Genomic DNA, 25,255 nt, shown 5'->3' with positions numbered 1-25,255 from the left:
TTTTTTCTTGGATTATTGTTTTAATATCCATCCGTATATTTTCCATACCTCATATTCTTAAGGCGTTTCAGCTCACGGTACATAACTGACTTGCATTTGGACTTTTGTGTCATTAACTGAGGAATGAAAGACTTGAGGGCTTGAAAAGCAAACAACTACCATTTCAACCACAAAGGACGTCAAAGAACCTCACTTTCTTCTCTACCGTATCAAACAATGAACAGACTTTATGAAACAGAACACAATGTAGGTCATCATTCACAGCACAGCCTTGTCTTGTTATAATCGTAGTAAAACATACAGTGGGCACCTTTTGACTCTGCCTGCTTTTTCTCTTCCTCCCTGCAGAACACACTATCAGAGTTGATCAGCAAGCTGCAGGCTTCCACGGCCCACTTTGTGGAGTGCGTGCGCCCCAATGCCAGCGGTCAGCCCGACACCTTCGACAGCGCCCACGTGTCCGCCCAGTTACGACACGTCGCCGTGCTTGACATGGTGCACACCATCCGTTATGGCTACCCCGTGCGCCTGTCCTTTCCCGGCTTCCTCAGCAGGTCAGTGTGAGTTTGTTTTTGCGCTTTTAGAAGCAGCAATTTGCTAAACATGGTGAAAACACGACATGAATTGAAAAAAAAAGTGTAAATCACAATTACAAGAATATTTTTACAGGTGTAAAACACAATTACCAAATACAAGACATGTTATTATTACCAACAAAAGTTGTGACGAGACTAGAACAGAAAACAAGTGGTGGCCTGAAACATTTACACTCTATACTATATGTACTGTGTCTTAAGTAGAATTGACTGGGTGATTAGCTTGTTTCTAGTCGTATGGAATACAATGTGAAAATGATCCTTTTTTTGCAGGAATCAATGTAGTCTGTCAAGCATTTTTAAAGTTTGACATGAGAAAGGTCATGTTCACTAAAACAATCCTCTTCACTCCCAGCTGTTTTACTGGATTTTGACTGATTTTGACTGAGGCCCACAGCATATTGTGTTCTATTGCTATGAAAACATGAAACCTACCAAAAGAAAGATTAAAGTATCTTCTCTTCTCTATTTCCAAATATGTTATTCGTGGATGCAGTGCATGTCAGCTAGCGACTTTGGATAGATATTGAAGTTTAAGTTGTTTAGTCCAGGGTATACATTTTTCAGTAAGTATTGTGTATACCCACTTCTAAATTCCCCCTGATGCACACCGTTCATTCAGCAATATACAGGATACAGTATGTGAGCCAGATTACCCATTTTTTACTACCCTACCCTCTTCTGCTTCTAATTAGCTGGTAAACTCTGCCTTCGCTGATTCGATTGGCTATCTAGTCATGCGGACTGATGAGTAGGGAAGTTGAGGAAAATAATCCTTCAAATGGTGTCTTGAAATTTGTCGGTGACCCGGAGTTATAGCTCAATGGAAGCGCTTTGCGCTCATACACCGGAGACTTACTCATGGTATGAGTTCAATCCCCGTGATGGGCACATGATCTAGTTTTAGAGTAGCTAGGCTGTTATTTGATTTTAGAGCAAGTTGAATGGGGACAGAAAGTGTAACATTTGGCCTAAAACATTATTGAAGTCTAGTCGTGACACTTTTTCACTATTCTTGTTCATTGTTCACCAAATATTGTTTTACAACATTATGTATACTGTATATTTGTCTCATAATAAATAAATTGTGCATTAATTAAGGCAGATTGTGTTAACAGTAATAACTACAAACTGCTCCTAATCAAGGCATGATTATTGTAAGCAAGTACAAATAACAGATGTCACCTTTCTAAATCAGGACATTTTTCTGGACTAAAAATAAAAAGTGAAAATGAAGTTGCTTAGATGATAAATATATAGTGTGAAATGTTGGATAAATCATTCCCAAGACATTTAGGCTTGTACATGGTAGTTGGTACCATCAGCATTATGAGGAGGCCATTATCCCTTGTAAGGGATCTCTGGGCCCAAGAAGTTTGAGAACCTCTGCTGTCGATGATGTCATTTGTTCTAAGGATGACTCGCAGGCGGATAAGCATCAGCATCCCGAAGTCACTGCAACCTTCCTTGTTGTTGTTGGAAGCACATTATGACCTGGAATAGGTTCACTTGAGGAGGATGATGGGAGTCCATTGCAGCTAATGAATGCCACTATCACGTCTCTCATGTCAGTGTGACACGGACGCATTAAGCATTGAGTTTTGTGTGAGATCTCCGTGTCCCAGTACTTCAATTTGACGTCATTATTCGTACACCTCTTTTCTTAACTGCATTGCTACTCTCACCACCTTGCCTCGGTGTAATTTTCTTGCTGTGGCAAAATCATTTTTTTGCCTGGAAGCTGAATCTCTGACACATGTCTTTGGCATTTTACTCGACACCTCTCCCCGTTCTTCACATTCTTACAACCGGTGGAGGCTTTTTGGCTTTAAGCTTCTTTTTTCCTCTTTTTGGTTCTCTATTCCTCTGTCACTCTCTCTCATCCCCTGTTATTGTCTGGTTTAGAAAGTGAAGGGATTAACATGGACATTCCTGCCACATTATAAAAGAGGACAAAGCTGATCACATGACCCCCCCTCACCAAAAAGTTTCCACTACCGCACACTGTAAACATCACATCACATCTCATGGTCCTGCTTTTACTGAAGTGATGTCAGACTTTCTATTGTGACTGAAATGGAAAATAAAACGGTAGGTAGAAGTCTCTTTTAACATTATATGCCGTGTGATAGGGTAAGATTGGTAGATGGTAGGAAATGGTTTTCTCTCACGACAAGCTAGCTTTTTATAGAGGACATGTTATTGAAAAATTACTTTTGAATTGTTTGAGTAGATGTATTTGGATTTGTGAATCTCAATGGTGAAATGTTTCATTTGGACGTTTGGACATTGTGGAGCTGAGTCATTTCATTTTTATTTCATGGCGAGTTGTCCATCTTTGTCACATGATGAAAATTCAAACAGTCCATCTTTTTTTAGTATATGTGGTTCAAATTTGGTAGCATTCAGACAAAATTTCGAGGGAAAGTTGACCTCTGAAGGTCCCCAGGAAGTAGCTAAGATGGCTGCTTCAAACCACAAAGGAAAACTCCTCGTTTATTTTCATGTATGGGTTTCGAGACATTTTTGTAGTTCTGCTCATCATAGACATGCCTACCAAATTTCAAGTTTCCAAGTCAACCTGTCAACCAAGACAGTTTTGGGGGGGTAAACCCAGGACCGAAGCCAAATAGAAATTTTTATGGTGAGCTATTGAGTTTTGGAAAGCCTTCAAAATTTGGCATAAGAATAATAACAATGAAAAATGAAAGCACTTTTGTACAATTTAGCATCAGCCGTCTGTCTGTGGTTTTACACATGGTTCCAATTTGGGGCTGATCGGATAAACTTTCCAAACCAAGTTTGTCTTTAATGGACCTTAAAAAAAATGGTGCTAAAATGGTCACAAAATGGTAGATTTCCGGTCTCTTTTTAGTTATGAGTGTAAGACATTTTTGTACATCTACTCACAATGAACATGCTAAATTTTGAGCAAACTGGCTTAAGGGGCTGAATCTCCCCCCAAATTCCAGTTGGAGCTGCTAAGTAAATTTTTTGGGGCCCTATTACCGCACAATGAACACACTAATAACGTTTAGTGAGGTGTTGTGTCCGAAAAAGCCCTCAAAGAGGCGGTTTACTTGGCCTAATAATAACAACGGCAAATAAATTAGGTAGTTTCAAGAGGGCCTCATAATAAAGGCCTCCTCCTGATAAAAAGACTTAGCCATAAAGGAATACTAGTATTCTCTGCGGTTGGGAAAATGAGGAAATTTGATAATTCTGTATAGTTGAGGAATTGTAACACAACATGTTTACTGGAAAAGCAATTCAACTTACGTTTTATGTGGTGTGACTGATATTAAATACTAGGTTATCGCCCATCACTGATCTTCAGATTATGCTTTGTTTATGTTCGTTGTATTCTGTGTGAAAACTTTCTGACCTTTTGTGTGATTTTGCCTAAGACGAGTCTATCCACTCCATGTCATTTATACCCCCCTAATGGGATCAGCCTTGACCAAGAGACCTTACTTGCTCTTCCTTCTCAACTCTCCCAAGGGACACTAATTCTTTATTTTTTTGTTCTACGACTGATTTAATCCATTTTTCCATTTGTCTCCCATTTAAGATCAGGTCCTGGCCCTTGACCAAGTCATACGACAGCGCAATAAGTCAACCGTGAATGTTGAGTTTTTCTTTGTTCTTGTTAACACAAACCGAATTACACACACAGGCCGCTTCCCTAAAGTCCTAGAGGCTGTATTAAGGGAATTGCATTAGTGTCCTGGCAACTGCAGATTTATGAGGAAATCTATTTTACCATTGCTTTTATTTGCCTTTTATGATACTCTCTGTTTTTGTGGCCAGATTTATTTCCTGACAGTTGCACGAGATCAAATACTGTCTGCGTTTTGTGTCGCTCGTGTAAATCCCGGCCCCTCTTTTGTGTGTCTGCATTTCTTCACGGAGCACTTCAGACAACTCCATCACACAGTGAGTGGGTAGTGACAAGTGGGCCCTCGTTGCCGCTGGCTGGCGGATAGACACGCATTATGTAGCACGTTTTTAGTTGCAGCGCCACCGGGATTTTATGAAACCAAGAGGCTGCAAAAATTTAGCAACAGATGTTACATTTTAGTGCGTTGAAAAGTCTTTATTTCTACTATGGGATCTGTGTGAAATTTTAATTGACTTTTGAGACTGGATTTTAGTTGAACTCTAAATTGTACGATTTTTGCGGTGTTTAATTAAGACCTTATTTTGAATCACCCTCAAGCCCCTTATGTCATGTAAGAGTGTGGCGGGACTATCTTTGGTTTTCTTATCCCCATCTTTGGGGTCATAGGTTTACATAGTTCTTTTTTGTTTTACGGGCCCTCTGGGGGGGGGGGGGGGATGCAGCGGGCGCTGTCTGCCGAACTGGTATTTCCATACAGGAAGAGGGTTAGCCAGAGTTCAGGCTCAAATCAAGCGCACCCACGCTTGCTCGACGATTGACAACACGAGTGATTTACAGTCGCCACCATCTGCTTGTTATATTGGTCTCATTTGATGTAAGCATGACATCATCATCTCTGCATCAACAACCACAACAGCACTATGATTATAAAATTGGATGCAACATGGCTGACATATGCACAAAGGTTTTGACACAAGCCTTTTAATCAATCAATTAATCAATTACGGGTTGGGCTAGAACAAGAACAAGTAGACTTCTAACTTGGTGGGAATACATTGGGGAATTACCCGTCTCTCTTCCAAAGGCCATAAATGCATGCTTGAAAGATCCTGGCTTTGAAGAATGTGACTGAACCCAATCTAACACCTTTGGGATGAACTTGAACAGAGACGTTGAGCCAGACCTCCTCTCAAGAACTATTTCTACAGACACACTTGTAAAAAAAGTCTTCCCAAAAAGCTGTTATCGGGTAGATGCACTGGTGGTGACCTTGCACAGTTACCAAAGAGCTTTCATTCTGAGGGACCATTGCCAGAAGATATATGTTTCCCAATGTATTCCAAAGGTAAATGTCATTGAAAGGCCCCAGCAGGTTGTCTTGTATTGGTTCATTAAAGCTTACGATGAATAATTTGTGTTCATTCTTGGAGTGACGTGACTCACTGCGAGGCATGGGCCGGTTATTGGTTTGACGGTATACCGCTGTTTCAAAACTGCTCAAACTTTCCACCACCGATTATGGCCTGGGTTTAAGGCAATTTGATTGGCTGCTGTAGGCAGGATTAGTCCGTCACAGAGCCTTTGAAACAAATGACGAGAGCCGTGTCCTCATTGGGAGCACCATTTTTTTTTCCGGCTTTCTCTCTTTCTTTCTACAAATTTGTTTTTATACGGGGGGCAGTTACACACTCAGTATACACACAGGGGAACAGAGAAGGGGTCCACAAAGAGAGACAAGAACGCACTGGTAAGGAATAGTGACAGAAGGAAAAGGAGTAAAAATCTACAAAATCTGAACAGGTTTCAATTTTTTGGACAATAAAACGGCAGAGTATAGCACAACCTCTCAAACTCAACCACCTCCATCGCTGGAAATTGTACGAACTCAACGAGTTCAACAAACAGAGTCTGGGCAGTGTATATGTGCACACTGACAGGGTTTGAGTTTGTAAGTTTTTGTGTGACAGGGTGACTTTAGACACCCTACACCTCAGGCACTACATTAACATTGTATGAACAATGAATGAGGGTTGACCCTACTAGTTTGTGGTAACATTTTTACATCATCCGTAAACATCTCGTTTACAGCGCTTCTGGAAGTGCATGGATGTCAACGACATTGTCGATTACAACGTACACAACAACAGTGTACATGCCTATGTTGTGCTAGCAGATATTTCAATTGTGTTTTTTCCACTGGATATTTGTGTTTTGGAATATTTTTATCTTTCATTCATTGTTTTGTGTCCAATATAAAAATGTGTTTTTGAGAGAGAAAAAATGAAGAAATGATCTAATAAAATTGCCATTAATGTTATGTAATTTCAAGGAAAACTGCTATATCGGGATTTATATCATTATTGAGATAAAAAAAGAAAAAGAAAAAAAGTACTCAGTGCTCAATACAATGCAGCTAAAGCAAGTGAATAATATATTTTTTATGCCAGATTCTTGAAATGATCCTCTAATACTGATTGCCTGCTCTTGTGTAAGCAAAAAAGCTTTGCAATTTAGCATCAACCAAGGACACCTGCTTCTCATTGGGGTTCAAATCAACAAATTCTTTAGTTGGATTCTAGTCCTAAAATGTGCCCAAAATGTGTGACTGTGGGTCCGACAGTGTGTCCTGTCATGATGATAGGCATGTCCACCGAAATTTCATGTAACTTGGTGAAACTACTGTATACGTGCATACATTTTTACCAGGATACACATGCTTTTTTTGGGCTTTTTTTTTCAGAAAAATAATGAAATGTTCATTGAAAAGTGAGCTGTTTAGACTTAAAGTAACTGACCTCTCAGGCACCCTTAGCCACTCATCCACTCCATACACTTGTGGAATGATAAAATATCACTACTACAGGAACAACATCTTGTAAATATGAGCAAATTAAATGTGACCAATGTTCCAGAACAATTTACAGCCTTCAAAGCTCCACACATTTTTTAGTGACCCCTACTTGGGTGTGAATGGGTGGCTGAGTGAAGAGGGTTAGCAGCACTCAGCGGGTCCTTATCTTGATGTTGAGTGGATGAACTGGTAACGTGGCCTTTGGAAATCCCACTGATTTACTGGTCTGCATTCCTTTGGGCTGCTTCAAAACGAATGTGCGTTGCGTCACAATCTGTTGTGATTTTCTGGCATCACAATTATGACACATTTGTATAATATAACATCGTCGTTTGTATAAGTCATTATCTGTCTCAATCCCAGACAAAAACAGACTCATGTCTTCATAGCCACAGTTGCCCCGGGCAACCCCAACAGGAACAGATGCTGTTTTGCTGGTCTTTGACCCCCCTTCCTGACCTTTGAACCTATTGTTTCTCTCCAGCTAAAGCCTCTTCTTCTAGTTGCGCACTTTCTTCTCTCTGATGTTCTGTGTGCGTCTCAGATACAAAGATCTCGTTGTGCCAATGCTGGGAGACAAGAGGAAATTGTCGGCGGAGGAGAAATGTCGCCGTGTGCTGCAGCAGACCAAACTGCAGGGGTGGCAGGTGTGTGCCTTTTTCTGTCTTTCCGTCGCTAACAAAAGATTTTGCCAAATGACTTAATCCCCGGACCCCCGCCTCCCTGTTTGTCAGAGATTCCTTGGAATCTTCGTCAACACGTTCCAGCTGTCCCGCCTCATCATCATTCTTCCCTCGTAGCTGCTCTCACACACACACACACACGAACAGAGGACCCCTCGGAACCACCCACCCTGCCTCCACTCGGTCCCGTCTGCCAGACTGCTGTTGTGTCTGAGTGACTGACCTCAAGGGGTCACATCAGCTGCGGCCGCACTCACACACATACACAATGTTGGCTTTTTGGGACGTCCCTTCTACAAGTAGCTGCTGGAGGGATGTCACTCACCCCATCACCCATTGTGCCCTCCCAAACACGAGACTTTTTCCGCCCCCTTTTTTTAATGCAGGAATTGAATACTGTGTCAACACTATACACCCACTCATCTGTCATACGCCGTTGCCCTCCCATCGTCTCACAGGTTGCTTGGTCTCCACAGTGCAACTATACTATATGTTCTTTAGCATCAATGCTTCTTAAACATCATATTTTGTGTTTTTGTGTGTTTTAGATGGGCAGCAGTAAAGTGTTTCTCAAGTACTGGCAAGCAGACCAGCTCAACGACCGCTGCTACCAGCTGCATAAAAAGATCATCACCTGCCAGAAAGGTAAAGAAAGAAGTAGTTGATCGCTCAAATTTTCTTTGTTAGAAACCTTTCTACAAAAAATGACGGTGTTCGATTTATGCTGATCCAGCCGTCATGGTATCACCTCAACTGATACAAGTCTTAAGCCTTTTTCACACTGCACTTGGCTTTTGCGGTGTTCATTGTGGGGCAAGGTACAGGACAGCACAGGGATGAAAGTGGCCTGATGCAATCATATGCATATTTGGCACTTGTTGCTAAGCTACCGAATAGGAAGTAGCCTGGTGAGTAGTTACAACAGTAAGTCCTGGCTTTGCTTATAATAAAGAGGAGACGTGATATAAGTGAAGGATGGGTAGCTAGGCCATATGTCAAGATAAAAACATTCCTATAGTTAAAAAAATTATCAGGTAGTATAGTAAGTGTGTAGTAAATGTACACTTTGCTGGAAAAGGAAACCCTTCGTATAATATATACATTAGTGCGGTCAAACGATTAGCATTTTTTAATTAATTAAAAGCACAATGTTCCGTAATTAATCGTGATCAATTGCGATTAATCAAATGTTTCTACTTTTGCTCCTACTTTTTTCTTCAAATCTTGTAACAGATATTTACTTAAGTAAAATTTTGGAATTAATGTAAAATCATCCAATAGAAAGTGTATTTAGAATCAAAAACCTTGTGAGGAACAAGCGGTTTAGAAAATGGATGGATGGATGGATAGACTTTTCTAATATCTTTTTTGATCTTTGAATAGAGTACTTCTCCTGCAAAATACATATGTTAAACATAACGATCCAAATGGACTCAAACTCCTCGCTTACAGTTTTAGTTCTGCTCATGAGTACCACACTCCAGCAGTATAGCTTTACGAGGCCCCGTGGAGGTAACTTGAGCAGGGAATTTTGCTCTGAGATGATACGCCAAAGGCATACAACTAATATGCTATTCGAATTTTGCTCTGCAAAGTATGCAAATTACTTTAGAGTTCTCCAACAAGCATTAAGAAAGTAAATCAGAAAGTAAAACTACCTATAGTCCATTTGTATTAATCTTTTCGCCAGTCACTCCTCCAAATTTGGCTAAACACTGAGTTAAAAAAATAATAATTCACACTTTAATGAATTTAAATTCATCTCCAGATATAACACTTTATTTTGACAGCCCTATTATAAATGTGTGTAATTTTTCCTTTCAGTGGTGCGTGGTTGGCTGGTCCGGAGGCGCGTCCGTCGCCGGCTGGCGTCGTGGCACAAGGACGACGGCAGCGTGCAGCGCTTCCTGCAGGGGGCGGAGGACATGGGGCTGCGCACCTATGACCGCCTAGTCATACAGAACGCGTCTGACATCGCGCGGGAGAGCGACCGCCTGCGCTGCCACGGCAACAAAGGCCTCATCCTCGCTGCTGCCCTCGGCAGTAGCCCGCCGCTCGGGGAGAGGCCCGATCCGGTTGGCAAAGAGGAGGAGCAACCGGTTAAAAGGTGGGCTGTGAACTCATGGATGTGATGTCATCAATACATGGCTAGAACAATAGATAGACGATATATTGTTCTAGCTAGCTAGCTAGCTTGCTCGCAACATTTATCTAATAAATTTGGTGTTTCTTGTGGTGTCCCCCAGGGGTCAATGCTGGGTCCCCAGCTGTTTAAGTTGTATATAAATGACATATTTCATTCATCAAAATATTAATCTATCTATCTATCTATCTATCTATCTATCTATCTATCTATCTATCTATCTATCCATCCATCCATCCATCCATCCATCCATACATCCATCCATACATCTATTCAAAGTGGTTGCAAAGTACTTCTGCCCACTTCATTCTTTAATGCGGCCCACATTATCAACAGTGTTTTTGTATTTATTTACCCTACCAAGGTTCATTAAGATTTATTTATTTATTTATTTATTTATTTACTTACTTATTTATTTACTTTTTTTTAAAATTCATTTATTTATTTTAGATACATTTTTAATGAAATAATTGTAAATTTATTGTAAATAATAAATTAAAACCTATTTTACTTACTTTTTTTTTTTATTCATTTATTTATTTTAGATCAATTTTTAATGAAATAATTGTAAATTTATTGTAAATAATAAATTAAAACCTATTAGGAAAATATTTTACAGTTGCAAATCTAACAAGTATTTATTTATTTATTAAAAACTACATATTAAATTATGTATTATGACTTTGAAAAATACTTCTTACAATATACTGCTACAGATTATCACAATATGCCACGCAGTAAATCCACAGTAGCTCTGCTTTTATATACATGTAATAACCATGAATACCAGATTGCTCTTTGTACAATTGTAAAGAAGAAAAAAAAAAGCCCCAATGTTTTGTTTAAGCAAATTTATAACTAAACAATCCAAACTCCTAAAGGCTTTTCTGAAGGTTAATTAAGGCTACATTTACAAATATACACTCAAAAGCCACAACATTAGGTACACCTGCACAATCTCATGCGGTCTGATATGACTTTGTCAACATTTATGCAATGTTTTAGATACAAATTTATTGTTGAACCAAGATCCTACTGACCTTAAAGTGTCCTTCTGCAAAATGTCCTTGTGCCTGAAACATCTGCTGCCTGGCGTGCGCGTACACACGCACACACACACACGCACACACACATTTTTTGGAGAGTGGGTATATCTGTAACTATCAAAGGTTTTTTATTTGAGGCCGCAATGCTACCCATGCTCAAATTCAGTGAAACCCTGAGAAATTATCTCCACAGGTATTTAAAATTCCTTCCCTCATCATTTACGCACATAGCCTCTCACATGGCCACCCAACTCCCCCGAGCCCCCCTGCATGCAATCATAGGACTGACAGATGGTTCACTGAGATTAGCGTAGGAAATATCAAACTGGATATGATCAAATTACTGTAGAGAGATTAGATCTAAAGCATAATCTCTTGTCTCTTTATCCTCCAATTGGCCTCCTTAGCTCATATTTGTGGCGTGACAGTTGATGTGTGACTGTAATGCTGCACAAAAGCCTTTAGCAATGATGCTACAATAAAACGATAGAAAATTGTAATGTTTGTCAAATGCTGCTCTATTGATTCAATTGATGCCACTTGAGTAGTTGTATTTATTTCATGTATGACCATGTGGATGGAATTCATATCATCTGCTGCCGTTTTTTTTTTTTTAATGATGTGAAAAATCTCCTAATTTATAATCCTATCGTAATCCGAACTATATAGTGATCTAACTATTTATATGATGTGTGTAGGGTTCTAGAAAAAGTTGGAAAAGTCCACGAAGGTGCTGGAAAGGGGGGAAGCCGAGTCATTCGCCACTTTCGATCCAGCTCAGTGCCCGTCCCCCTGGCTATGGATAATACAACGTACTCCACCACCAGCCCGGCCGTCAAACCATTGCTGCAGCAAGTCACTCACACCAGCGTGGACAATACCACTTCCTCACCTCGGAAGCAACCTCCCCCAAAACCAAAAAGGGACCCCAACACGCGCCTAAGCGCGTCGTACGAGGTGGTTAGTGCCGGCCTGGTGATGGCGGTCAAAGAGAGCCCCACTCCAGAAGGCTACGCTTCGCCAGCTGGGAGTCCCCCTAAATCCCAGCTGTCCCCGACAGACCCTGCAGGTACATGCACTTGTTTTTAGAAGACATGACAGATGGTTGCTAGAGCTTTGTTCTTTCCATTTTCTAGCATTCAAAACTCAAAAAATATATATTTGTTATATTTAATTTTTTTCTTAACACATTTTTGTAGATCAATGTTAGGCTCAGATCCAAAAGACACATTTTAAAAATGTGCCACAGGGCCGAATTAGATTTTAATATTTAATCGGTCGTATTTATATGATCTATAAGTTTGGTAATGCGTATTAGCAAAGATGTCGTAGCTTGTTACCTGCCACAGTCAGCCAAGATCATGACCACGATCCTGATGTATGAGCTATTTTATACCAAGAACAAATTTGGACTATAAGTCACACTTTTTTTTTCTAAGTTCCGAGTGGTCCTGTGGTGGGTAGAGCAGCGAAAAATTTTACTCAAGTAAGAGTAGCGTTACTTCAAAATAATATAACTCAAGTAAAAGTAAAAAGTAGTCATCAAAAAAGTCACTCAAGTACAAGTAAAAAAGTATTCGCTCAAAAGAATACTCGAGTACTGAGTAACTGCTTGAACATGAAGTCTGATTTAATTTTAAAAACAATGTCATCAGACATACAAAAGCATAAAATTATGTGCAACTGCTGGCTTCTTCAAATCCTAAAAAAAAACAAAAAAATACTTTTGAGCTCAAACAACAGTCACGTTAGCCCAAGTGTTCGAAATAAAATATTTTAGCCCTCCGAAAAGGCTCAGTAGGACATACTCATTGTTATGACTCGTGTTTGTCTTTGTTTGTTTATTGAACATAAGACCACAGGTCCTAAACCTGGAACAAAACAGATAAAAATAATATCACAACGATATAATGCTAATATTACATGTATCATTATACAAATACATGTACTGTATACATTATGTTGTTTATTGTCGAAATGTATGGTCTATGTTGTTTCATTTGATTTTAATTAACATCTATTTTTATTACAACAGAGCTGATGCACAATATTCGCTACATAACTACATAACACATAATGCTTTGCAAGGTTGGCTCATGCACACAACTGCTCTCTTCTGCCTGTCACCGAGTCAAACGCGTGACTGTTTACTCAAGCTTCACATAGAACTCTTCTTAGTGCCACTGCACGCAATAGTCACAGTCTCAGTAGAGACTAATTCACAAATTGTGGCGCAACTTAGGTGTCAGTTTCTTAACGCAAAAGCTCCAAGACGTCATCTTTCAGTTGACTCGTTTGGTTTTTTGTCATGCCTGCGAATCTTCAACCAGGGTTACATTTCCTGTATATAAGCAATGTGTCCGCGCCACAGAAATGCTACAACACAGTCTGTCAAGCGGAGCACTTACGTAAAAATATGGTAAATCGAATGCATGAATGGGGCAGCGGGTAACGACTCTAACGTAGCCCAATGTAGCGGAGTAAGAGTAGCGTTTCTTCTTCACACATCTACTCATGTAAAAGTAAAAAGTATTGTGTGGTAAAACTACTCTTAGAAGTACAAATTTTTCAAAAAGTTACTCAAGTAAATGTAACGGAGTAAATGTCGCTTTGATCAAACCAGGTTAAGAACCACTGGGTTAGAAAAATTAAAATAACTATGAAATTCTACTAATCCACATGTGTGAGTCAGTAGATTGCTGATGGATCAGGGCCATGATCTGATTTAGGCTTCTTACCAATCTTTTGAGTCATTTAAATGCTTAAATCAAATTAAGTAATAGAAATAAATAAATCGGAGCCTAAAATTTACGTGAGAAAAGTCAGGCATGTTTTAATTTTTCGACTTTTGATTGCTAATGGATAGTTGATTGATGGTGACCATTATTTGAACTTTCTCAACGTTTCCTCAGGGTCCAAGCCCCGCCCCCACAGTGATGACTACACCACCATGAGGAAGGTGCCCCCGCCCAAACCCAAGCGCAGTCCCAACACCAAGCTGACGGGCTCGTACGAGGAGATCAACGCCGTGGCGCCCCTCCTCCACCAGTTGCGCCCCGCTGATGTCAAGCTAGCGTTGCTATCGCGCGCCGGCGGCATGATGCAGAAAGCGGCCTCTCTGGATGCGCCGCAGGGCTTAGGGCTCAGTCTCTACCAGGGCCAGGACGAAGAAGACATCTACATTGAGATGCTTGGCTCTCAGCCTCGTTCTCAAAGCCTGCATGAGCCACCCGACAGCCCGGAAGAGGCGGAGTCAGAAGCAGTTTACGAGGAAATGACCTTTTTCCCCCCCGATGATGCTGCACTTCCGCCCGCCCCTGCAACCAAACCAACCAAGCTGGAGGTTCTCAGCTTGGGCCTTGTTACATCCAGCATGTGTCGCCCTCAGAGTGAGGAGAGTAAGCGAGTGACGCCAGCTTTAGACATTGCTCACCCGCACAGCGCCACGATCGCAGGCCCTCCCAGGAGTCAGCATGGAAAAGATGGCAGCTGTGACATACCGGCCCCTTTTCCCAACTTACTCCCGCATCGGCCACCTCTCCTGGTGTTCCCGCCGTCTCCCGTCACCTGCTCCCCAGCTTCAGACGAGTCACCTCTCACTCCTTTAGAGGTCAAGAAGCTGCCAGTGTTTGAGACCAATCTCAACTACACTGCAGGTCCAGATAGCCCGCTGTCGCCTCAATATGTACGCCAGAGGGCCGACTCCTCCCCGAGTCTCACCGTCCTCATGCCGGAGAAGAAGGCTAACCCTCCGCTAACCCCGCCACTTCCACTTTCGACCACAAGTGGCCCACCTCCTCCATACAGACCACCTTCCCACTTCCCCTTTCCACCTGAGGCCAGCTACCTTACGCTGACACGGACCGCTTCTGTCACCGGGACCCAGTCAGACTCCTCCAAGGCCCAAGTGTCACAGAGACCAAATGTGGAGCCACTGGGGAAGCCACCCCCTTACTCCCCAGGGAAGATGTCTCGCCCGGAACCTCGAAGAGCTCACTCCTGCTCATCCTCGCCCCTGTTGTTCAACCCGGCCAATGGAAGACCCCTTACCAGTCCTCTGGATGAGCTCAACACCTTGTTCAGCACCGGACGCAGCCTGCTGAGGAAGTCCTCAACAGGACGCAAGATGCGAGACGGAGGTTCGTCACTCCCACACGTTTTAAAGATACAGTGGAACCTGACATCAATTTGTGTTCCTGTTGCCAAATATCAATATAACTTATATCTGACCTCATTTTACATGGCAAATGTCTAGGATACTTGCTTTCAATTTGGATGAATTCCCTAGTAGTAGTTAGTCAAACTACAAAGCCTGGAATTCACCCAAAAAGGCTGCTTGAAACCAAAATTGCTGGATGTGAGAATAGGTATGTTGGTGAAATTCATGTCGCCAGAAACTTCCAGGGTGCACAACTGAGTGAGTTTTAGTGAGTTAAATTTAGGACCCCTAAATATATTTTTACCATGATACCTTTGGGTTTGCAAAAAGTGGTGAGAATTCGGGCATTTTCAGGCCTCCAAAAAGGCGATAAAAAAACAATTAAAAAAAACAACAGCGATTCCAATAAGGGCTTCACACCGCCTGCTGGTTGGGCCCAAATAATAAACAAAACCCTCGTAAAACTTTTTTTAACGCTACACACAGTTTCAATTGCTAACATCCTCACACACTGTTCTCCAAGCCTTCTCTCTTCTGGTTCTGTCCCAATACTGATAGCGGGCCGTAGTGTAGAGCTCAGGTGACTATAGGCTGCGATGATGTTTTCGTCCGGTTATTGCTACGTTTATGCAAGCATTAGTTAAGTGCTTAGTTTGTTTATTTTTCATCAAGCGCGATGTTAGACAGCTAAGGGGTCCTTCAGTGCGCCATTTTACGGGAAGTAGGTTATTGAATAGCTAAGGTGTCCTAAAAAGTATTGAGTCTGTTGGCTGTGTGCGCCTTATTCCCGGCAGTTACGACTATATGTGACGCCATTAGTGAGGAAAACAATAGTAACAAAAAATGTCAAGCAGAAAAAAGTTGTGACAATATGTAATTTAGCATGACGGAAGTGTGATTAAAATAATACAGTACAGTTTGATTCGGCTTGAAATATTGACGGATTGTAGATGATGGAAGACTGTTGATGATTGCCCAATGACAGAAGTTTAAAATACGTTGTTAAAAAGAACAATGGAGTCTTATTGTTTTCAATGCGCATCAATAATATTCTTCTACAAAAAAAACTGAAGACGAATAAAAATATAATCCCATGCTAATGCTTGGTTTGAGCCACGACGGTGGCATTGTATGACTTTACAATATTTCCTAATAATTAAGGCGCAGTGACATAATGTTGTGTTTTTACTGGAAGAGCACCCCCAACCCCACCCGAGACAATGCTGACTTGTACATTGATCGACTTCAGAGGTTCCACTTGTATTTATAACACATAAAACAAGACCATTAAGCGCCTCTCATCATTTTTCATTGTTTGTCGTGTCTGCACCGTCTGCACACAGTGAACCCATGGGCCAAATGTGCATTAGTGTGCAGGTGATGTGAAGTCAACCTTCTGTTTTATTGTACCCTCCACAATGTCCTCAGTGCGTGTCCATTTTGTTGTAACAAGTTCATGATCCAAGTCTGGAATTGATTTATTGGGTGCTGGGTGATTACCTTCTGCACTGTAGAGGCAATAGATAAGTAATAGTCCTCTGTTTTTCATTGTAGGTTTTTCATTTCTCCAAAAATCCTCTTTTTATTTTTTTTATATCGAGAGGCGTTCTAGAAAACCACCTTCTTTGGCACACTTGAGCGAGTCCATTTGTTCCAGAATACAGCTTCAGCGTCCTTTGGCGACTGCAGGTGTATCATGATAGCTAATGAGCTAGCGGGATTATCTTGCCAGGCGTCGTTTTTATAATGCAAGTAGTAATTTAGAGCGTGGAGAGCCAGGGATGCTGATGCAAAGACTGACCTTTATGCAAAACATACTTCTCCACATATAATCATTGTCACAATGTGTTCCTCACAGATTTGCCACGCCCCCTAAAACCTGACCCCTTCCTATAGGAAAAACAAACAAGATCCACATACATGCAGCGAGCACGGATAATGAGCAGCAGCCATCACTGACCTTGTTGTCTATGCTGCCAGCTGTGGCACATTTTGTCTTGTTGTGCAGTGTACAGTATTATTTGAGTGATTTGTGACCGTGTCCATGCCTAGCTTGCGGTGTCGTGCGTGGATCATCACGGTTAGTCTTATCACCACATCACTTAGTGTTTGAATTTTTTCTCTGGGAAGCTCACGCGCTTGACGGGGATGTTCTTGGAAAGTCATGTTTGTGTAAAATGGCATAGACAGGCTATTATTGAAACACTGTTCATGTGAACAGACACATGGCCTATAGTGAAAACTAATTAGATGGGGCAAACAGTCCAATACAAAGTCAATAAAGTGAGGAGAGTAGGACTGTAATTACTGAAGCCCACTGGGCCATTTAGTCTACACTGTTTTAAAATGAAAATGGACAAAAATATAAAAACCAACAACGATTTATCTGTTCCTCTGTTGTCGCATAAGACCGCAGCCTTCTGCAGCCTGAAAACATCAGCATTTGGTCCCAAAGTGCAAGTAACTGAAAGCAATGAAAACTGACATATTTAGTGTACAGTATTTGTATAAAGTCTTCACAACAAAAGACAACCACCCTGTGGCACAGCATTCACAGGAATGTTGGAGCAGTTTTTATTTTAAGGGGGTCAGAAAAACCCTATGAGGAAAGGCACCCAGGAGGAGCTCATCCACACTGAGAGGGATGACTACCAACCACCACAGGGAGCAATGTCATCCCAAAGATCCCCGGCCCAGATTGACCACGGCCCGCCCCACTCAAAGTGAAGCGCGCCACAGCCCCCCAGGGCCAAGGGGCCCCCGGGACGACCGCCCACTCGCAGGAAAAGACCAGCTATCCCTCCCAGTGCGGAGGCTCCCCCATGAGGAAACACTGGAGCTCAAAACTTAGTAATGGACTAGGACTAGATCTAGATTCTAGAGTGTCACAACTTGCCTTCAAATTCAGGTTATGTTGCCAACGTATGAACACAACTTCATTGTAAAACCCCAGGACTTCATGCACTGCTTCTCCAACAAAGTGTGGTGATCTACCAGTAATTTAAAAGAAGAAAACCAGGAAGCGACTGGAGAATCAGAGATCATTTGACATCATAAATATTGAAGAGGTTTTCTATTTTTTACAATTGTTGGCCTGACAATTTTCTGAGCAGATTGGGAAGGAAAAAAATCACACAGGATAATCACTTAGGATCATCCTTCACAGACATTGGATTGGTTCTTTGCTAAATTTGCAAGCAGGGTTTCCCCCAGTGCTTTATAAGCCCGGCGGCCTGCCATGCTTATGTTGCCCCCATCCCAAAATGAATAGTAAGCGTGCACTCCCTGCGTCCGCCATTGACAAACGACGAATAGGGTTCGGCGCATGTTGTTCGTCGTCCACACCACCACAGCGTCAACAAAGCCGAATTTTGTTCTCAGTCCCTGACCACCAGGTTTAGCAAGTTTTCTGTGCAGAACCCCGTTTGCAAGGGATGACAATTGCTGAAATATGGTCAGATTATCGGTATTTGTGTACTGTACCTCACTTAGCAACACCCAACCATCAGACTTTGGCCAAATATTGGACATCCTCTGATAGTGTTTGAATCAATCTTCGTTCACACAGCTTTAGAGAGCACTCCAGCCAAGGGAAAAAACTGTCCTCTCATGCAGGTTTTCATCCGAGTGGCTGTTTCCTGGAGGAGTATTAGTTGTGGCGGGGTTAATAATACATGAGCAGCAGAATGATGAGGATGCCTATCAAATATTTAACAGCTCACTCATGTTCTACAGAAGCCAGTTTGATGGGCCAAAAGCGGCACACCGGGAGACCCTCAACAGTTATCTAAGAGATTCTAGAACTTGCATTCAAATGTAAATGCGAGACACCGTTGCCGTCACAGGGCTCGCGTCTTTGCTTACCCGAGGGTCGCCACTGTCACGTTGCCATAACGAGTTCAGGGGGCAAGAGTCTGAAGGCCTTATAAGAGTCGGAATGGGCGCGCTGGCGCTGACACATTGGCCTGACGTGATGTGACGCTCCTGGCTGTTTTCACGGGTGAGCACGCGCTCCTACGCAGGCACAGTGCTGGCGTGATGGAAACTGGGTTTGTGACAGGGGAAGCTGGCACTTCAGGGGGCGGGTGGTGGGGATCACAACCTTGCTGTTATTTTGAGTAGGCCAAGCAAAGCGGCCCACTTAGATCTGAGAGCGGCGGGATGCCAACGGGCTTAACAGGATGCTCCACTTCCGTTCCCTCTCGGCCGTTAAGCGGCTCAGTGTGATACCTGACGCTGGGGGCGGGGCCAGAGGTTACAGTCGCTATCCCAGACATCTCTGTGAGGAGCAGCTGCCTCCTTCATCCTCGGGGAATGAGCAAACTACCGGAATGCCAGTGGTAGAGGGCAGGTGGTCTTGGCAGGCTGCAGGAAATCACTGTCATAAGACTCCCCTCTGTCTCGACCCCCGCCCCTTCGCCTCGGCGGCTGCATTCCATGCCAGGGATTGAACCAGCTCTTCGTCATTGTCATATCTTTGCGATTCCGACATGACTCATCTCTTCTAACGTACAAGGCCGCCTCGCTCGCTCTACCTGCGTCGCCCGCTAACACGTGGCGGCCCATTGGGAACACGAGTTGAGGGTGGTGTGTTTATATTTAGGTGTGCTGCCTGCAACCAAGCCCGGATGGATGGATGAACTGGACGTGGAGGGGGAGAAACACATTCCCAGCAAATCAATGGCAGTTGACGACTTCACACTCACGCTGGTCTGCAAATATGAAGTCGCAGACAATTACTCATTCAGCGTGAAAGCATGTGAGCCCAGAGGACAGGCTTCCAGGTCATACGGAGTCACCTTCCTACAGGCCACATGCAGCTGAATGAATAGCAAATACTGCACAGCACAATGAAAGAGCACACAGACGTAATCAGGGCATGGGGCAGACAACGCCACCAAATTTATAGATACGCAGCTCCTGCTCATTTTTCAGTGTTGGACAATCAAGTATCATGACATTTCAGGGTTACCACGGGTCATTAAGAAGCATTAACAGTCATTAAATGGAATTTGCTAAAAAAAAAAAAAAAAAGGCCTTAGATGGCATTAAGAAGGATTTAAGACGATGTCGAGTGGCAGTAAAAATTACAATTGTTGTGCAAATTAGTCATTATAACACAATTTAGCAATAATAAATATGATTTAAAAATATATATACGTATTTGTGGGAAATAACTGTCATTTAAAATGAATGGCCTGGAGTCTACGAGTTGCATCATGTTCCAAATACAAATTGTTCTGCATTTGAAAAGAAAAACGTGCCGTTCCTGTCATCAACGTCCAACATGAAACACTAATGCCACATAGTGGCAGAAAAATTACTTCAATACAAAACTGTGACTCAGTGTTTCACACTCCTTTTAACTATAACTGTTAAGTACTGTTAACTATAATTTTATAAATTACTATAAAATTACTGTGTCAATGAACTAAAAATACATCTACATTTGTGTTTGTCCGCTTTTATGTTAACAAGAATATGAAAAACTTGAAAAAATATATTCCATTGTACATTTAGAATAGCAATAACGTGATTAAATTACAATTAAAAATTGTAATTGAATGACAGCAGTACGTGGCCATTAAATGGTTTTAAGTTGCATTCAAAACGCATTAAAAAGCATTAGATTAGATTTGATGATACCTGCAGACACCCTGTATTTTTTCATCCGTCCATTTTCTATGGCGCTTGCCACTATTAGGGCCATGTGTGAAATGGTACCTACCTCAGATGACTTAAACAGAGTCAGAGAGGCGAGATACCCTGGACTCGTTGCCAGCCATTTTATAGGGCACATATAGAAGTGACGCTTAGCCTGGCGGCCTGCCAGGCTTATAAAGCACTGGAGGAAACCCTGCACTCCTACGGATACAGTGTTCAATTATTTAACCTAACGTGGATTTCTAGGAACGCAAGATCAGGTATGAGCACCCAGAGAAAATGATGCAAAACCACACGAGATGGGCCGAGCCACATTTGAAATCTCTCAAAACTGCAAAGCAGACGTTCATACCACGAGGTCCACCGTGCATTCTCGTAGGATGTATTCATTCATTGTTAGCGGAAAATAATTAAGCAACCCCTTGGCCCTTTTTGTAACCTTACACTAATGTAACTCTTCCGCGGTTTACGACAGGATGCTATTTCTAGTACTGGGTTCAATACCATATGGATGACGTAAACCACTGTTGTCAAGCAGACGCGCCGTTATAGCATCATTGTAACACTTTAGGATACACAACCAGAAATGACACATAAACACACTTGCTAATGTTATCCTGCCATGTTGTGGCTCCTTCATGAGCCTTTACTATTTGTGTGTAATCCTGCTACATAACAAACGACAATACATGGCAGAGCTAATCAATCTGCTTAACTCCACAAAAACAAATCCGGATCTTTACGTGAGTGTGTTCTTCCCAGGTTTCAACTCCAACATCAATTTACCTGGCCGGGAAGAGTGTGGCTCCGCCCCGTCCTCGCCGTCGCTGCAGCTGCAGGACAAGAACGCCAACAATCATTCTGTTCACTCGTCAAGCCACGCCCCCATTGAGAACGGCAACCAGGTCTCCAATGGTAGGCGGACATTTTTTGGCATTGTTTCCTTTCAACATAATTTGACTACTTATACCTCTGCCTACATTGCCCAAGCTGATCATTTTCAAAGATGGGGTATAAATAATTGAAATCATTATACACCAATTACAGCTGTTGATAAGAATGATGTTTTGCTGAAATTATGTAAGACGCTTATTTAATTGTGTGTTCAGGTTCACTAGAGGACGAGAGCCACGTCAAATCAAACATGTCCACATCCTCTCTGCACAGGCACATGGATAGCCACCATACGCAGGTAACACGCACACTCACAAAAACGTGTCGTATGTGTTTGTAGTAAAAGTGCAGTCATTTAATAGCCATTTACAAGATATGGTTGTTGCCTTATTTAGGCTACTCACGAGAATTTAGAGTTTACGCCGCAAATGCACTTGACCAGATTATTTCAGTGCATTTGGATTGAAGTGCTAAAATGAGGCTAGAATTTAACTGGTAGTGAAAATTGAGTTTAAAAAAAGACAACGACAACAGAACAAAGTCACAAATATAAATGCAGTCAACGGCGATTATATGTCTTTCAGGTGCTGCTGATTTGGTTAACAACAGATTAACTTGCAAGTACAAAGTATTTACAATAAATGTGATTGTATTTAGAATAAATTTGACTATTTAGTGTGGGACCAAATAGCCTCAGTTTCAGAGTAGGCTAAGATTTACACTAGGAAGAGAGTAAAAAATAAAAAATAAAATCGGGGGGGAAAAACTCAAGGGTTGAGGAACGAACTCACAACCTTCAGTTTGGGAGATTGCCACACTACCACCTGAGCTATGCCCCTCCTACTGTTTGCTTATCTCCAAGAAACCAAAGACATGGTTTTTGGTCTCTTGGAGTTACAAAGATTCCAGCTGACACGAGCGATATACTAACACACAGCAGGAGCTGCGTGGCTCAAGGAGTAGATCAGCTGTCTCCCAAACTGAAGGTCATGAGTCCGTTCCTCAACCCTTAAGTCACTTATATTTATTTAGTTTTCAATTCTTTATTTTACTCTCTTCCAAGTGTAAAAATGACTCTAAAACTGAGTCTATTTGGTCCCACTTTAAATAGCGTCAAATTTACTGTGTATCCTTGTATGAACAGTAGTAGTTAGGAACTGAAATAATAACAAGTTTGCAAACAACAAGCACTATTTAAGTTAAAAAGTAAGAAGGTTTTTGTTGCAGCTGTTTTTGTTTTTGTTTACGTTTTGAGTAAAGTGGCCTCCCCAGGGCAACATATGCCACCCGTGACGTGCGAGCTTTCCCTGCCTCCGCATTAAGGTGTTTGGTTGCAGGATTGAGTTTAAAGCACACACACACACACACTGACACACAGCCGCGTTATGTGGGGTTGCTAGCATACCGATAACTAAAATAACTATTTGAACGCTGGGACCTGCCACAGAATCATACATAGACATACATGTATAAAGTATTGCCTTCATAACAGAAACCACCATTTTTATCAGATTGCCTACAAACTTGGAGGCCTCCCAGCTGCTCATTTTTTTTGTGGTCGTTAACCTGGACCACCTGGGGGAGTGCCTAAGTTCAAAGTTCACCAGTAACAAGATGAAAAATCAATGTGCGACATACGCCGTCGAGTCACACTTCCTATTAAAGTCCATGATGAGCCCTTTTGCGATCTGTGATCATTTTGTCAATATGACTTCATATGTTTATTCAATGACTACAAGACTATCATTTTATCCTTTATCTTCCAGAGGGGCCATCTCAATTTTTCTCCATTTGGAGCTGGGGCCGCCCTCTAGTCGATGAGGGCGTTGGGGGAGGGGGGGGCAGGGATCGGGGTCTTACTGGAAGCCGCAGTCCGCATGTAGGGATGTGGTGAGTCCATCCGGAAATGCATTTTGTAATGATGCTTCCATCGAATCCATTGTGAGTTCATCAAAGTGCTGATGGGAATCACATCTTTGGTCTTGCATCATTTTTTGTGTGGAAGTCCTTCACCAAAGATCATCAATCATCCCAGTTTTTTTTAGGGGGGGGGGGGTCACATCATGCTTTGTTTTCGTTGAAATTCTTCTGAAAACAGATGCCTTCTCAAAAGTTAACATCTGATTCCAGAATAAGTTCTTATCTATATCTTACTCTTGTTTTCAATTAAGCATTTGTCTTCAGCTTCTTGGAAGATACAGTATGTGTCATCTAAATTTGTGCATGCTTCCTCCAAAATCTGTTAACCAATAACTTTCAACTGAGGAGGGCAGTCATAGGAGGCTATCCTGTTGTTTTTTTGTGTGCGTGAAGACTAAAAGGCTCTTATCTAAGAAACACTCGTCTCCTGGAATCCGTTTCATGATGCGGCCTTCATCATTACCTTACGGTGACCCGTGTTTGATAGCCCCCGTCTGTTTAAACAGGAGAATCCCTCTGTTGCAGAAAGTCCACAAAGTTCTTGTTTTCCTAATGTGGAGTGGAAGAACTTGACCGCACTGCGCACAGTCTGACCTCGACTTTTCGGGTTAAACAGGGACACGAACTTCCAGGCATGCCGGCTTTATCAAACGCTCTCTCGCTCTCGTACAAGACTTTAGGTAGAGCAGTAATCCTTGCTGAAGCTACAGCGCCAGCCAAAAGTTTGGACCGGGACTATGAGAGATGGTTGAAAAACTTTTTTTGTCGAGATCCCAGTAAAAGGAATCACATTGCGTATGAGGTTGTAGAATTATATTTTGCACACGTTTATATCCTCAGCATACGTTTATACAAACATTTATACTTAATTTACATCCATCTGACGGTAGGATAGCCAAAATATTGCAATTCCATGGTTTCACTGTATTGCAATTACAGCTTTAAAATGTATTCATTTGCAAAATTTGGGTGAATAAGTTTTTTTCGATATATTAAAAACATTTTAAAATAGACCAAAAACATTTACAAAATACAGAGGTGGGCGCGACAATGAGATTTGAGCATCCGTTATTCGGCAATCGTCAATAGTTGGGACACGCTTCCGTCATCGTCAATCCATCAATATTTCAAGCCGAACCGTCAATCCATCATTCGTCGATTGCGCAGCAAAATCAGCGTCAGTCAATGTTTCCATCAATCGAAGCGGGCATCTGTCAATGTTCCGTCATTCGTCAAATTCGTCACCAAAATGGGACGTCCGGCATTGATGGATTGCCGAATTTATTGACGTCTATGCTAAATTTGTCAATTGTCAACAAAATGGCCGTCTGTCAACCTTTCCATCAATATTGACGGAATGCCCACCTTTGACAAAATGTTGTACAACGGTAGCACAGATTTTAAGCAAACTGATGCTAGTTAGCTAAGTGGTTTGTTAGCTCCCTTGGTAGCGGGTCAAAAGTATTTATGTTAGTAAACATAGACATAAACCAGCTCTTTTCAAGTCTGCGTTAAAGTGTAACAGTTAGTGTTATCATCAAGTATTATAATTATATTGTACGACTGTACTATTATATTTGTGGATGTATTTTTCAGTGATGTAGGCTATTGTACAACTGTATAGAGGCCATAAACAGTAGCGGAATTGCTAAATTGATCGGTTTCGAGGCTGAATTT

At 41.9% G+C, this 25,255-nt stretch overlaps 1 protein-coding gene across 6 annotated transcripts in view; it reads left to right on the top strand.

Annotated features, from left to right (window-relative positions):
- myo16 (myosin XVI) overlaps positions 1-25,255 on the top strand; it is a 119,558-nt gene that overhangs the window by 89,718 nt on the left and 4,585 nt on the right. For 5 of the 6 annotated variants that reach the window (XM_086091568.1, XM_086091569.1, XM_086091566.1 and 2 more), the window contains 8 exons: positions 349-554; positions 7,614-7,716; positions 8,301-8,397; positions 9,577-9,859; positions 11,640-12,010; positions 13,854-15,080; positions 21,527-21,679; positions 21,874-21,956. In XM_086091568.1, the coding sequence (XP_085947694.1) occupies positions 349-554; positions 7,614-7,716; positions 8,301-8,397; positions 9,577-9,859; positions 11,640-12,010; positions 13,854-15,080; positions 21,527-21,679; positions 21,874-21,956 (2,523 nt within the window). Of the gene's footprint in view, positions 1-348; positions 555-7,613; positions 7,717-8,300; positions 8,398-9,576; positions 9,860-11,639; positions 12,011-13,853; positions 15,081-21,526; positions 21,680-21,873; positions 21,957-23,424; positions 23,481-25,255 lie in introns of those variants that run through there. The other variant, XM_086091570.1, reaches the window with a different exon arrangement.

This window comes from Leptonotus elevatus, chromosome 12 (genome assembly GCF_054856555.1).
Source record: "Leptonotus elevatus isolate MCC_2025b chromosome 12, RoL_Lele_1.0, whole genome shotgun sequence".
NCBI lineage: Eukaryota > Metazoa > Chordata > Actinopteri > Syngnathiformes > Syngnathidae > Leptonotus > Leptonotus elevatus.
The sequence above is the reverse complement of the archived record's forward strand: the minus strand, read 5'-3'. Positions and strand labels throughout refer to the sequence as shown.